The 16,048-nt window shown below is 32.5% G+C and overlaps 1 protein-coding gene across 1 annotated transcript; it reads left to right on the top strand.

The window, feature by feature from the left end:
* Window positions 1–250: 250 nt before the first annotated feature.
* On the top strand, window positions 251–14,152 carry LOC145246091 (uncharacterized). Its single transcript, XM_080107936.1, has 2 exons — window positions 251–413; window positions 8,092–14,152. The coding sequence occupies exon 2, from the start codon at window positions 8,310–8,312 to the stop codon at window positions 9,393–9,395; it is 1,086 nt and encodes a 361-aa protein (XP_079964062.1). The 5' UTR covers window positions 251–413; window positions 8,092–8,309; the 3' UTR covers window positions 9,396–14,152.
* The last annotated feature ends 1,896 nt before the right edge of the window (window positions 14,153–16,048 follow it).

Genomic DNA, 16,048 nt, shown 5'->3' with positions numbered 1-16,048 from the left:
ACGCCGGGCACCCATGCTAGTTTAATATATAAATATTACATTCCGAATGCATTTATAAACTTAATGAAACAAACTTTAATGAAATAACCACGAATCACATAGAGTATGTGGATATTGCCGAGGAAATTGTCTTTAATACGAGAATCGTATTTTCATATATAATTAATTTTTTTTAATTCAAATATTCAAATAGAAAAATAACTACAAATAAAAATCATAAAAAAAAAATCAATAAAAACATCGATTATGGTTGAAAATTGTTTATTTAAATTGTTTCCTTTTTTAAACTTCTGCGAACTTGCTGTTCCGGTCGCATTTTGAATGTTGACATCTATCCGTTAACTTTTAGTTAACAAAATCATTTCTTTCTTTAAAGCGGATAACTAACTTGAATGTACATTGTCAAACAAAACGTAAGTCTGAATTGATTTTATTTATTTTATGTGTGTGTGTTTTTTTTTTGTTTTTGTTTTTTGCTGTGTTTGAAACTTAATGAAATTTAATAGAGTACATTACATTGCCGAAGAAATTGTCTTTAAAGGGACAATATTGCAACTACATCAAAATTAATGTAATATATAAGTAAATGAATACCGAATACATTTTGAAATGTAATGAAATAAATCTAATGAAACAATTAGAAACAATTTGTTTTAATTAAATTCCTTTAAAAGTTATTCTTTTTATTTTACTTAGGCGAAACTATTCTAGTTTTTTTTTATTTATAAATTGTGTGAAAGTGCTGACGTCACATTCGGTCTACATTAACGTGTACGATTCTTAATAATTACGGATCAATATATTTTTGCACTTGTGCATTTTAACATCACATTTGTTTTACTTAGAGAAGAGTTTCGTCTGTGCAAGGAAATAGTGAACAATGTCCTCTTTTTTCCAATAATAAGATTGGCTTTTAAATTTGCTTGAAAATAAACTGCACAAGTGTTTTTTTTTTTTTTTTTTAACAAACACCGATTTTTTTACAGTTTTGTATTTTAGTTATATTTGACATCAACCGTCGTAAATTATCGATTTGTTATTTGTTTATGTTGATTACATTTCAGAGTGAATCTTTTGCACTTATTTCTTTTTTGTTGTTTTATTGACATGGCGATAAATAATGATATTAATCAAAATCATCAACTCTCGAATACCAAGTCAATAAGAAAGTTTGGGTTTGTATTACTGTCCACATAGATTCGAAAAAGTTGTTAAAAAACAAATATATTAGAAATAAAGATTATCAAAGGCAAGATAAGTTACTTTTCTACCAAACTGGATACATTTTTTGTTTTTATTCAATGTAACATGTTTATTCAGCTCGAAAAACATGCAGTGTTTACCGATGATGTATTGGAAAATTCAAAATGGCGCTCGACACTCTTTAAGATCGTAAGTTTGGCAAAAGGTGTTATAAATAAAAAACTAGATAAAATACTATTAAAAAAACACCGAATATATGTCAAGTTATGTCACGGTAACATATAATGAGCGAATTTCTAACAGTATTTTGTCTTGTTTATTATTTATAACACCTTTTCCTGAACTTACCGTGTTAAAGAGAGTGTCGGGCGCAATTTTGAATTTTCCAATACATCGGTAAACACTGTATGCTTTTCGAGCTAAATAAACATGTTACATTGAATAAAAACACGAAAAATATATCCAGTTTGGTAGAAAAGTAACTTATCTTGCCTTTGATAACATTTATTTGTTATATATTTGTTTTTTGACAACTTTTTCGAATCTATGTGTACAGTAATACAAACCCGAAAGTTTTTTTTTTGTTTTTTTTTTATCTATTTTTTGTATTGGTATAAATCCAATAATGATATTGTGTTCGTTACAACTCTACTTTCAACCGAGTTGTTGTTTGTTTCGTTCACCACACTCTTTCCTTCTACCTCTTCTTTTACACACGTCCATTCGCTTTAGTGACTAAAAATCGTCTGTCCTCCCGCTTTCCTTTCTTCATTATTTATGGAATCAGGGTACGAGATTCTCCAAGATTCCCCGAGATTTCATGAGACTTTTTTCCACATAAACGCATGCAGGCGCCATCATGACTCTCAATTTGTGCTCTGCAGGCACAAACGCGCAGCCGCTTTAACGGTAAGCCACTTCTTTCTCCACAAATATTAATCAAAAGTCTATGGTCTCAAATACCAAGTCAATAAAGGTGTTTTTTTATATTGTGATATATCTATTAATTAGGTACGGACAAAAATAAACGAATAAGGATAGGAGGACCCAGTTTTGAAAGCCGATTTATCATAATTTTTTTTTGTAGGTTTCCGAATACGTTTTGATTGTATTTGAAAGATTTCGGGACTACACTTAATTTTCCAAAGAAAAAAAATATTTGTACTCGTGAAAAAAAAGGTTATGAAAAATGTTTTCATGGCGAGTTAACCAAGTCAGCTAAATTTGGAAATTAAATAAATTCATTGCAAAAATCCTTTAAAAGATAAATATTAGTTTACTGGGTCGATTTCAAAGATAATTAGTGAAGTAAAATCCTAATATATTGAATTAAATGAATAAAAAAAAACCCCAAAAACATATTGTTTGCACAAAAAAAAATAGGTGAATTAGACCCCCAAGCCGAGTGTTTTTGTCGTTCACAAAATCACAACAAACCATACTTTTGGAAATACGGAATATACGGAGGCCCAACATCTGAGACAGTCGAAAAGTTGTCTGAGAATGATGTCATGTAATTAAAAGGAAGGAGGGGTGCTGGGTTATTTTTCCTCCATATGGGCATCCATACATTTTTATTGTAAATGTTTGTATGAATTTTACCATTTTTTAATTTAGTTATTTTTCTATGTCCCTATTTTTAAATTATTTTTTTTTTAATTATTGGCCAATATTATATAAAAATCATGTTACAGCGAAAGTTTCACATTCTTGCGAGCAAGGAAATTATTAAAATCTTGCATATAAAAATTATGCGAAATCTATAATTTAAAAAAAGTAGAAATATTTTTGCTATTATAATTTTTTTAGTGAAAATATTAAATAAGCAATGCTTAATTCAATGGTAATATCGGTAGTTCGAGAAATTGCTTTTTCTTAGAGTTATATCGAATTCATTAATACGGACTTTAGTGGCTTTGTTCATAATGTTTCTGTAAAAATTATTTTATTCTTATTGTTTCAAATTACGATACTTTTTCGTCAATTGTAAACAAAACAAATATTTTTTTAAGGTTTTCGAATCAAGTAAACTAACCTTTTTATGTTTAAATAAAGCTTTCTTTGATTGGCTATAAGAATATGCAAAAATATTAGAATATAATTACCTTATATTTAAATAAATTCAAATAATACAATTATTTAACACGAGCCCATACATTTTAGGAACCATGAGCTTACCGCCGTCATCTTGGATTTTAGGTATGGGAACCCAGTTGTGTCTAAATATTAATTTAAGCATTATCATTAATTTAAATGTAACTAGATAGGCTCATACATTTTAAAAAAATAATTGAATTAAATTATAATTACAAACGCTATTAAGGGTCAAATCTGTTATTTTTAGCTTTATAATTTTTTCCTTCATAATAATTGATCAATCAAGCTTAAAAGTTTTCCTAATACTTATTAAGAAAAACTAAGTAAAGTAAAGAAAAACTCCTTTTTTTCTATTTTTACATCAAACATACATTTTTGGCATTATATTTCTCAGTTTTAATATCAAATTTAGTCAGTTTTTAATGTCATGATTAAAATCATTTTTCCTTTCTTATTTTCTAATTAATAATAACCAATGAGCCACATTCTTTTTCCATAAACTAGATCATACTATATCTTCCCCAATTCTTTATTGCATAGATGAAGTTGACAAAGACGTTCATTAGAATTAGGTTGCCCTTAAAAGGGCCGTTTTTGGTAACCCTCTGGGGGGATGCAACTTGTTGGGATTTCACAACCATCGTCTATTGAAATCCATGTCGTCATAATTGTAGTGAATTTTCCAAAAGGGAGAAAACAACTTTTTGTAAACCGTAACAGGCTACAGTATCTTGAAAAAAAAAGTAATATGCAGATAAAATTAATACTTATAATTTTCACACCCTGCTTTCTAAAAAATTTTTTGGTATCGATTCTTTAAATCATTTTTTATGTACTGGTACATGGAAAGTTTAACACATTCTAAAATAAAACTTTTAATTTATTTTTAAAGATTCAAAATATTCCTATTTTAGCGTTTTCATAAAAAAAATATATTTTTATCCTCATCTGAAAGATAATAATTATTGATAAACTATTCAATGAATCTCACACTTCGAAACACAAAAGATTTAAAAAAAAAATAAACACATTTAAATTTCGGATTTCAATCTCTGATATCGAAGGCATCTTGTGAATTTTTCTTGTTGTTGCTTTTCTACACATTCACCTTCTTACCACAAAATGAGTGTGTGCGTAGTGTATCGCTTTGACTTTAATGGGTCAAACAAGGAAGAAATGAGAAGGTGGGGTATGAAGTTTCCAAAAATATATACAACGAATATGAAAAAAGGTTCACCCATATAAAGTGCATTCTCTATATAATCAGTGAAAATTTTATATTGATTAGATTTTTGCTAGATTTTCATAGACTCCATAAACATTCCATAAATTTACCGGTCACTATTAGCTCTCAAATACCAATTCAATAAAGAATATTTTTAATCTATTTTTATATTGTGATAAATCCAATGGTGATATTAATTAAAATTATAAGCTCTCAAATACCAATGCAAAAAAGGTTTTTAAAAACTATTTTATATTGCGATAAATCTGTTATATTCATATATTCTGCCTCACACACATAAAAAAAAATCCTACCACTACTTAACAGCTTCAGCCGCCACCTCACAGCAATATCATGAGCAAGAAATTAGATGCAGCAAGTGGCCTTTACAGACATAAGAATTGTTCTGTGAACTGACTTTTATCCAGCAGGAGATGCACTGCACATGAAGGCCCCAAAGTTCTGGAAACACATGAGAGACAGCACCACATCCTAAAAAATGCATTATTCATGCTGTGTGAGGACCAATGTTGTGAATGGACAGACATGCTGAACTCGATCGTGTTGTTGATGACTGCCATGATCTGCAGCGCAACATGAGTCTCCTTTATATGTCATTTCTGGCTGACACCCAAACGTAGGACTTACATAGATAACTGACAGACATTTACAGCAAATACTCCCACAGCCTATGAGATGCATGTAAATATTTACTAAGACAAGTACACAATAGAGTGGCACTTGTAAGCAATGAGACCAACCACGAAAATGACTGTTGTCTAAGCCACCTACATTTCAACGATCCCATACAGGTTAACTACAAAATCTTACTACATCACCCAAAGTCTGCAATAATGTATAATTCCCATCTGCCTTGGATTGGGACGTTTGATGTTGAGAAGTCAAAAGATTTTGTTTTACAGATACAAGACTAAAATGGAAATCGAGAATGGGTTCACCGGGCCCATGTATGTCATATTATTTTAACCGGGTCACCTGAATTATTATCTTCTGCCAGCCGTGCCAGATAGCAGCACAATCGACTGGATTCAGTCTCCAAAAGTACCCATAATCCATTAGAATGAGACAGCCGGCCAGGCAGATCATGCCTCTCAACAGGTGCAGATTTTACTAAAGCACTTTACCAGTAGAGAGACCCCTATCCTGCTTCAGGGATTTCATACTATAAAACATTTTTCCAGTGTAATCAAATAAAATTGGACTCTTGTCGGCATTCGCATAACATTATGAATTCCGATCTGTTCAGCTCGGTTCTACCAAACTCAACAACTGCCATCTTGACTTCAGGTGTTTTATTACGTCATTTTGTGTGTAGCCTTATTGATATGTAGTAATTTGCATATCAAACTACACCCCGCTGGTCCTTAAAGATTAACTCAAACTCGAATCCCTTCTAGTCTCTTCCCTAGCCACCCGTCTCCCTGCTAGTCCACAATGCTCAGCTAGACACAACTAGCCCTTACTACAAAGTGACGACATCTTTATACAGTTCTTCATTTTAAACAACAACTTGATTGAATTTTAACTTGTTCGTTTAAAAGCGACAATTTTTTTCAACAAATACAACCAAATTCCATTCAAAATTCTTCATTTACAAACAGCCGCCTTTCTACATACAAGTTAACTGAATAAGGTGTTTTATTACGTCATTTTGTGTGTAGTCTCATCGATATACAGTCATTTGCATATCAAACTACATCCAGTCTCAATAATTTCAATATGGTGGGTTTTGTAACTGTGGTTTCACTAATAAAAATTTTATCTAAAATATCTATCCATCTCGTTCACGAGGTAAATATTGAAATAATTTTAAATGAATTTTTACATTTCAAAAATATTGGTATGTTATTAACATAGTTTTATTTATTTTTTCTTTATTTATTGTCACAGATTTCCTGCAGAGCTGCTTTTTCAGTCACTATCTTGAATTTTTAATTGGATTATCTACAACCTTTATCTTTTATTTAACACATTCTATCGAATTATATGTGTCATTATATAGTTTATTTGAAACTGATCATACGGAAAACATTTTGGTGCTTCATTAATCAAGTAAAATTCGAAAATTGGAATATTGACTTATAATTAAAACGAATAATATCTACTCAATTGTCATGGCACTGTAACGAACATATCCAAAATTATGAAAAACGATTAAATAGGAAATTAATGATTAATTAAAATGTTTTTGGAGACAATTAGCGACAATTGAACTTTTTTTTTGTGTAAGGTTTCAGAAAATGTGTAACCGTCTGCCCTTACCCGCTCCTGTCTAGAAATGATGGTGACCACAATGGATTTCATTTCAATGAAGTCTGACACTGGTCATGATCGATAGTTGCAGAGAAAGCCAGTGGCATCCAGTAACAAAAAGTAACCACTTCAAATTCATATAAGAGCAGTTCAACGGAGATTGATAGTCATGCTCCCCAGTTCTCAATGTATGCTGGTAAATACAATGACAGTTGTAAATGCAGGCAAGGTCCACCAGTAAATACTAGTAACCGTGTCAGTACAACATTCACTGCCAGTGACCATCAATCCTCGCCTAAGTTATCTAGTTACAGCTTATGTATGTCAGTGCTCAACGGTTAAAGACAAATTTATTTAGAAGCATTCTAATAAATGTTATCATGGCTATCCATGAATTTCAATTGCAAAGGCAGCAAGTGTCCATCGGTAAACATCATTGCACTTAAGTAATCACCTGGAACCAGCACTAATCGTCAGTAACCACTATCAGAATCAATTAGAGCCAAAAATTTCTGATAGCTGCCACTGCATCCGACAGTGGAAGACAAATGATTTCATTATAACCATGCTTAATGATGCCAGCTATTTTCCAGATCCAGGAGTGGCCTTCTCTAACAACTCTAGTTTATTTTGTTTTGGAGGGGGACTTCTTTAACAAGTATGTACTGGTGTTATGTCATACCTCCATCATGCAACGCTGGTACACAGGTCCTTCTAGTAATGTAATGCAATAATAAATATACCTTGATGAATTCTTAAATCATTTCCAAGTTTTTTCCAAGATTCCCTGTGCAACTAAATATTACCTGATTTTTATTCTAAATTCTCACAGATAAATGGAAATAAGCTTTTAAAATACCTTAAAAATGTTAAAAATTTTATCCATTTTATTGACGAGTATTTAGTACAAATGTTTCTTATTTACAACACAAGGAATATACATTATTTACACAATAAGAAATATGTATTTTGTTTTTACGTATTTTTAAGAACATTTCTTTATTAGATAATGCTAAAATATATAATTTGCAATGACTTTAAAGATTTAATAAAATTATATTGGAATCTAAATGTCAATGGTTAAATGTTTAACTAATTGAATGGTAACAAATAAAATTATTAATGAATAAAAAGTATTACTTTAAGAAAGAAATTTAAAAATTACACTAAAAATTGTTTTTTACGAAATTTTCATACAGAAATGATGTAATTAATCAGAAGTGACAATTTACCCTGCTTTATTTAAACTATAAATGTTCTGTTAATATAATGTCTTTGTCTTTTATTTACAGGTAGAGGACTCATATTTAAATGGTTTTCCAATTCAGCACAGACGAGAGAAAAGAAAAGTCGTTTGTCGACTTTAAATGAGGGCTGCTATATTTTTTGTGAAAAACATGATACTATTGAAGACATTTAAAAATAACTACACATATCCACATAAGGAAAACATATGTATTTTTAAATTCAGTGGAGTCCTATTCTGTTAAAAGTAAATTTTCAAAACTGCATGGTGAAAGTACATTGTTGTAAATATAAAAATATTTTTCTAACATATAAAATGGACACACACACTGGAGAAAAAGCTTACTCTTGTCAAATTTGTGGGTGTACATTTTCACAAAATTCAGCCTTACAAAAACATATACGTACTCATACAGAAGGGAAAGCTTATTCCTGTCAAATTTGTGGATCTACATTTTCTAAAAGTGACCGACTAAAGAGGCACGTGTTAACACACACAGGAGAAAAACCTTACTCGTGTGACGTTTGTGGATCTGCATTTGCACACAGTTTCCATCTAAAAACGCACAAACGAACACACACAGGCGAGAAACCTTATTCTTGTCAAGTTTGTGGATCTGCATTTACACAAAGTTCTCATCTACAAAAACATATGCGAACACACACTGGTGAGAAACCGTTTTCTTGTAAAGATTGTGAAGCTAAGTTTTCCATGAACTATTATCTAAAAATTCACATGAGAAAACACACAGGACAGAGACCATTTTCTTGTCAAATTTGTGGATCTACATTTTCACAAAATTCTTCTTTAAAAAAACACATGCAAACGCACACTGGAGAAAAACCATTTTCTTGTCATGTATGTGGATCTAAATTTTCACAGAGTTCTCATTTAAGAAACCACATAAAAACACACACAGGTGAAAAACCATATGATTGTAAAGTTTGCGGCTTAGCATTTTCAGAGAGATCTAGTTTACGAAAACATACGCTAACACACACAGGAGAAAAACCTCATTCTTGTCAAGTTTGTGAAGCTGCATTTTCTCAGAGTTCTCATCTAAAATACCACATGCTAACACACACGGGAGGAAAGCCTTATACTTGCCAAGTTTGTGGATCTGCATTTTCACACGATTCTTCCCTAAAAAATCATATGCGAACACACACGGGCGAGAAACCATATTCTTGTTACGTTTGTGGATCTACATTTTCACAAGATTCTTCTTTAAGAAATCATATCCGAACACACACTGGAGAGAAACCGTTTAATTGTCATGTTTGTAAATCTGCATTTTCACAGATCTCTCATTTGAAAAGGCACATGCAAACCCATATGGGAGTTGAATGAATGAAAGAGAAACATGAAGGCCCACTAGACATTTGGGAAGAGGAAACAACACAAAGACAAGGCTAGATGGCAGAGGGAAGAAAAGTTGACATTATTATGGGATATGGATAAATGTGTCAAGTGCGCCATCAGAACTGGAAAGAAGATCCACATTGAAAACATACAGCTTGATGAGGATACGGAGATTAGAGATTAGAAGAGCAGAAAAAATACAAATATCTTGGCATAGAAGTAAACGATGCAATACAGCATGGCAGAATAAGAGAAAAATAAGCAAATACTATGTGTGCCGTGTCAGAAGAATTCGCAAAACACAACTGACAAACTCAAACAAAGTGACTACCCTCAACCAACTAGCTATTTCAGTGGTGATGTATAACTTTCGCATTGTTGACTGGCCACAGAGAGACATTAATAGGCTAGACCCTAAAACAAGAAAAATGTTAACATCATACCGGGTGATGTACAGAAACCTGTGTCTACCAAGACTGTATCTACAAAGAGGAGCAGGTTTTGTCAGAGATTAATCATCAACACTGAGCCACTATTGTGAGCACTAGGTAATATCTGATAAGCTCTCAGAATACAAACCTTAAAATATATAGGAACACCAAGAAAAGACACCCACTAAAACTACTTCTATCGCAAAACTGGACAAACATTTTGCACAAGACTGTCTTACAAATGAGACAGAAACAAAGCAACCCCGCAACAGAAATAGCGCAAAAGAGTCAGCAAAAATACACTAAGATCTTTAATTTCTGAAAATTGAAAGAATAGGCCAACCAACCAAATATTTCCTGGATGAACAATCACAGGAATATCAAGATAATAAAGAAGGCTCTGTAGATTGGCTTAAATAAAGGATCTCTTTACTATTATCAGGATAGAATGATTATGGCTGCTCAAGATCAAGGCTTGATGACCAATGCTTTTAAAAAGATGAGTTGTCTCAGCAATAACAAGTGCAGGTTCTGTTACATGATAAGGGCTGTCCCCTGTTCATGTAAGTATAAAAATAGAGAGATTACTTAAAATGAAAATAAGAGAAAGCAGAAATCGAACCTTGGACATAAGTTTTAAAGAAAAATAGGCTTAAACGGAATGTCCAGTAAATTGTTAATTCGGATGAAATAAATAGTACATAAACTATTCAATTGTTAAAAGAATGTGGATAATAAAATATGGGTTAAATAAATTAGATATGTAGGTTGAATTCCTTTGTGGAAACAACACAAGAAAAAATAGGTTATTGGGAAATCAATGTCGGAAACGTGCAAAGTCGCGCATGTTGAAACATGTGAATTTTGCTCACGTGGCCGGGATGCATGGATTTCTCAATATAGGAAGTGAGAGTTAGTTGGTCGGGGAAGCAGTCAGTGAGAAACTCAGAGAGAGTCTGGAGTTTGTAATTCGAACGTCTAGGAAGCAAGACGTCACTTTGAAACTAAAATGTGAACTTTGAATTCTTGATGAGGAAACCACGACCGGTCGTGAAGAAATAAATTCATCATGTGTTTTGTGATAAAGCTCATCTTTGTGTTTGTGATTTCTACAAAAAGGTAAATTGTATTGTTATTATATGTCTGTGTTATAAAATGTCATTACATACACGTCTCGACATCTCATATCCACAATGTGAATCTACATCATATCTACACTAAGACTGTCTGAACACTATCTCATCATTCTAAGAGCTTTCTTCATATCTACACGTCTAAGTAATGAACATTTAAAATATAGGAATAGTTATAAACGAACAATCTCTCTTACAACATCTCTCTCTCTCTAAGATACAACATCATATGTAATAAGACAAGAACTCTCACTAAGACTCATATCTTTACTAATAAGAACTCACGTAACATACACGCACAAGTGGTATCGTCTAATACTAATAATAATAACTATATAACAGTTCTACCATGCAGAAGTAGAGAGTGTGAGCCACCAAACATCTTGTTGTAAAGTTCTGTTGGGGGACGGCTATTATACAATGCGACACAATGAAGTGTGTACATATCTCCGCTGGAAAATCTGTAAAAACTTGAATATCCAATGAAGGAGCAAGTCTTGAGAACATATACCAGAAAGAATAGTTGGAAATAAGACCTACACTATCCACTATGAATACGAAATTCCTGCAGCTACATACCTAGAAATGGGGCTATTAAGCCTAACATTGTTATATGGGATAAGCTTGAGAGAGTGGCAACCCTAGTTGAAGTAAGCGTCCCTAATGATACTGGCTTTAACAGAGCAAAGAGGGAGAAAATAACAAAATACCAAGGACTTATATACGTCATGAAAAGAAACTGGAATCTTAATCATACCAGTCATAGGAGCAACCGGGCTAATGAAAAAATAATATACCCGGTGAACCAAGTGCAAGAGAAATACAAACAATAGCAATTAAAGGGATGGTTAAAATCTTAAAAAGATCTCTCGGTTGGAGTAACTGAACTAATGGGAGAATGTTTGGCATCTGGTAGAATGCCCCATCATCAGCGAAAACAAAGTGATAAGAATATTAAAACAAAGAGAGAACTTGAATGCCTACTAAACACTATCCTCAAGTTTCCATAGTCTCTCTGTACAATGGTTTGTCAGCACAACCTAGCATGAGGATACTTTTCCTTGGAAGTAAACTCTTACCAAATATTAAAAACCACATAGTATTTGAAGACAAACTTAGATCTCCTTTCTGTGGCTAATCCACATTCGCTTTTACGAGGAATGGTGCACATTCTCCAACTGATACTCAAGTTTTAGCACGAAGCTCGATACTTCACCAGAGTAGATAAAATCTTGTCCTTACATCCAGTAAGACTAAGAGACCAAAACGAAAAATGTACTACAACATATGAAAATGATTAACTGGGGAGAGGAAAATTATGTTCCATATTTCTTTACTAACTCAGTGTTTAAGAGATAAAGAATTTTAATAGAGCGTTCAAATATCCATGTATGTCATATAGAGTTCAAGTGTTAGCCATAAGTTGTAGGTCCCTTGATTTCTGCGAACTTTAACTGAAATAAAATAAAACAAAAATAGGTGTATGCCTTTAAGATTTGTATGTATTCATTGTCACAGTTCAAATATAAGAAAACACATGCCAACACATAAGAGAAATCATAGTCTTATAAAATAATATAACTGGGTTTTATGAGGAATATGGCAACATCTCAGTGATGTTGTCTTGAGTTGTAGATAAGAATCTTTATTGAACACTTGTATATGTCTGTAGCTAATACTGAAATATTTGGTTCCTCTACAATATACCTTGCATTGAAATTTTCATGTTGAAATGGCTTTTGTACTACATAGACACAATGGTGAATGTTTAATCCGATTATAACTGTAAAGGAAGTAACATAAACATGTCTCACCACAGTAGATAATTCTCATACCAAATAGAATATTCTATCTTAGTACCACCTCTTTAGTATTCACTTTATTTATAGTCGACATTATCTATGGCCAACTCCCATGTTAAGAAATGCCTAAAAGTAGCAAATTGTGAGAGATGAGCCAATAATGAGAACGATCTGATTGCTAACAAAAGTTGATAAGACAACAGAGTAACTTGCACATGGTATGGATTAAAACTCAAATGCTTTATGAGAGAATTTCTTACTTTTTCCTTGACGCAACTTGCCAAGTATTTTAATTAAAACTTTCTCATAGATAAGAGGAAAATAACCAAAACTGCAACAAAAATAGCCTGAAAAACTTGAAACCACACAAGGCTTTCAAGAATAGAAGCCTTGATGTAAAGCAATAAATGACACTGAATTTCCTGATGAGGTATTTAAAGGTTCATTGAACGGTCTCAAGGAAGGGACCCTCAGGTTCCTTATTCATTTTATTTCAGTGTAACACTTTTATCGTTTTGTTTAACCATATTTTAATATATAGGACTTCTCTGCAAACTTTTGTTGCAAGCCCTTAACACGATGCCAAACGTCATATCACATTCTTGAAGCTTAAATACATGATCTTGTAGATACCAGTTTTAAGACTTCGTTACGTCTATGTGAAACTCATTCTAGCAATTATTTTACTTTTTATATTTTCTGTTGCTTTTAAGATAATGAAATATGAAGCAATAAGTTTTTAAATAATAATCCATTTTTTTTTCGTATATGGTCAATGTAAAGGGCTGACATGTTTAAAAGCTTTTCAAGCCGTTTCAATTCTTAGCGACTGCCTCCCTTTGTATTCTTACTTATGAAACAATAAGTTTTTAAATAATGATCCATTGTATTTTTCCTATATTTTTAACAATATTATTGAAATGAAACTGCTTTATATGCATCGACCCTTTGTAATTTTATTATTTAAATTATCACTGTAGTCTACGCTTATTAAATTAGTAACATCGAATTATTTTTTTTTACATTAATAAACTAAATTGAATTGTCATTTTTATAACTTTTACATGTCTTTATTTACGAGTAAATATGCCGGATATTTTGAAAGCCATATAACCTCCATTACAAATATTTGTAGATAATATGCATCAAAAGAATCTTCTCCAATTTTTCTTTATTTATTAAGTAATAACAGGTTCTTTTAATTTTCATCCATTGTAATTTTCCTTGTATATTTTTTCAACAGTATTTAATAAAACAGCTTTGTATTTAATCATACTTTTAAATATTACTGAATTGCTAGTGTTTATCTCAGCTTATCTAATTGTAAAATTCTGTTTTTGTTTTCATATGAATAAACTACATTATAGTGTTCTTTTTTATGATTTCCGTTCAAATGTTTTGTTTTACTGCCAAGAAGCCGAATATTTTAAACGGCCCTACACCTACAATACACAATCGAAGACAAGATCTGTACCAGTATTAGGTATTATTTATTATTTTATATTAATAAACAACATTTGTGGCGATATTGTTTTAAATGCTACCAAAAGGTAGGGTATTTTCAACAGTCTCGCAACTTCATAACACGTATGCATACAACAGCTGTATCTAAAATATATTTAAAATATAGTTTAAGACATTATGTTATTCCATATAATTTTAATGACACTTGTGAATGCAGTGGGTTTTTCATTTATCACTATCTTACAAATTTACAAAAATTGTTAACAGCTCGCTATTTAAATAATAATAAAGTACATTAAATTGCCGAAGTCACAATAGTCGTGACTGTCCTTCCTCCGGGGGTTCTCCACAAGATTCTTCTGTGTTGCAAGCCTCGTTGTCGGTTTAAGATACCGAAAGAAAACAAACACCAAAGTTTCTAGTCTACTAAAGTTAATTCACGAAATTGACAAGTGTTTTACATATGTACAATTGTTCAGTTCGATCTCGTTACACATAAAAACAGTCCAGAATCCTATTCTTTGTTCTCTATAGTGGACTAGGGGGGGCGTCCCTCTAGGTTAGTGTTCTTCTCTCGAGATTCAGCACCAATTTGCTAATTTTTGCGCGGCATTTGCTTATATTTCGAGGGAGGGTTAGTTGGGGGTAAGCTGCTAAACCAATCATTGATCAGCACGTCTTTCGGGGACGTCCCGATGCCTTGCCCGGTCTGAGAACCTGTGATCACAGCTCAATCTCATTCACACGCTCACAGGGGTTGACCATTTGACCACGGCTAACCTCGCACTCGCAGCCAGACGTTCTTATGCCGGATTTCGCCAAGCTAAGAACGAAATTATATTTCGTTCTAGCTTTAAAATGACATCTCTTGTCATTTTTTCTCAAACAATAAAATAGGTTCGTTTTACAAAAACACAATAAATTCATCCTTTCAGCTATATTACCCGCCGCTGCCCAGGCACCCAATAATGCTTAACATACAACACCAGCATAATTTCTTTTCCTTACTCAGTGTTTCGGGGGGTCGCAATCTCCCACAATGGGGAGCTCTACCACCCCCTAAGGCGGTCACGCCATATTTAAATAGTTAAATTTTGTTAGCAATTTAATAGAGTTGAGTGAGTATCGGTTGAGAAGTATCTCTTCCCTTTCAGATCTAATCATGTTGCCCCTTCAGATGGTTGACAGTGATTATCCTCGTTTTAATCATAAGTTTTATTATTTATTTCAAATGATGTTGAATTTTTCACAGAGCGGGTGTTCACTACGATAAGCCACATCACATTCAACTTGTTTAACTATATAGGTTCTGATTTTCTCACAATCATTTTGTACTTAGCAAGGCATTCCAGCGTTTGGTTATGTGGTCTTATATGATGATCTGCTGTCAATTTTTATACAACTATGGATGCAGATCTCTATCATTCCTGCCATGTTAATCTTTCTGTGATTACAACCTTACATTTAAACGACTGAAGACATCAGCTCCACTTTCAGGCCTGTTGTGTACATATGCCATGTGTTGTTTGCCCTTCTATTAAAAGTATTCCAGCACCATTATGCAAATTCTAATTAAATTGCCTTGTTCCGGGCGCTTACAACGCCAGTTTAATAGATTTATTAGCTTTTTAGCTTTTTACTGCGTTTTTATTGATTGAATTTGCTGTTCAACAGGACTGTTGGATTTGGGGCAATGAGATGATGTTACGTGCCTTAAACACCAATCTGATGCGGACTTCCGGTATTATGCGATGTTCTTGAAGTTGGAAGTTTGGGTACAACTATGCATTTTTTTGTATTTATCGGCAATG

The sequence above is a fragment of the Euprymna scolopes genome, chromosome 23 (assembly GCF_053919585.1).
Source record: "Euprymna scolopes isolate OS-2025 chromosome 23, ASM5391958v1, whole genome shotgun sequence".
Taxonomy (NCBI): domain Eukaryota; kingdom Metazoa; phylum Mollusca; class Cephalopoda; order Sepiida; family Sepiolidae; genus Euprymna; species Euprymna scolopes.
The sequence above is the reverse complement of the archived record's forward strand: the minus strand, read 5'-3'. Positions and strand labels throughout refer to the sequence as shown.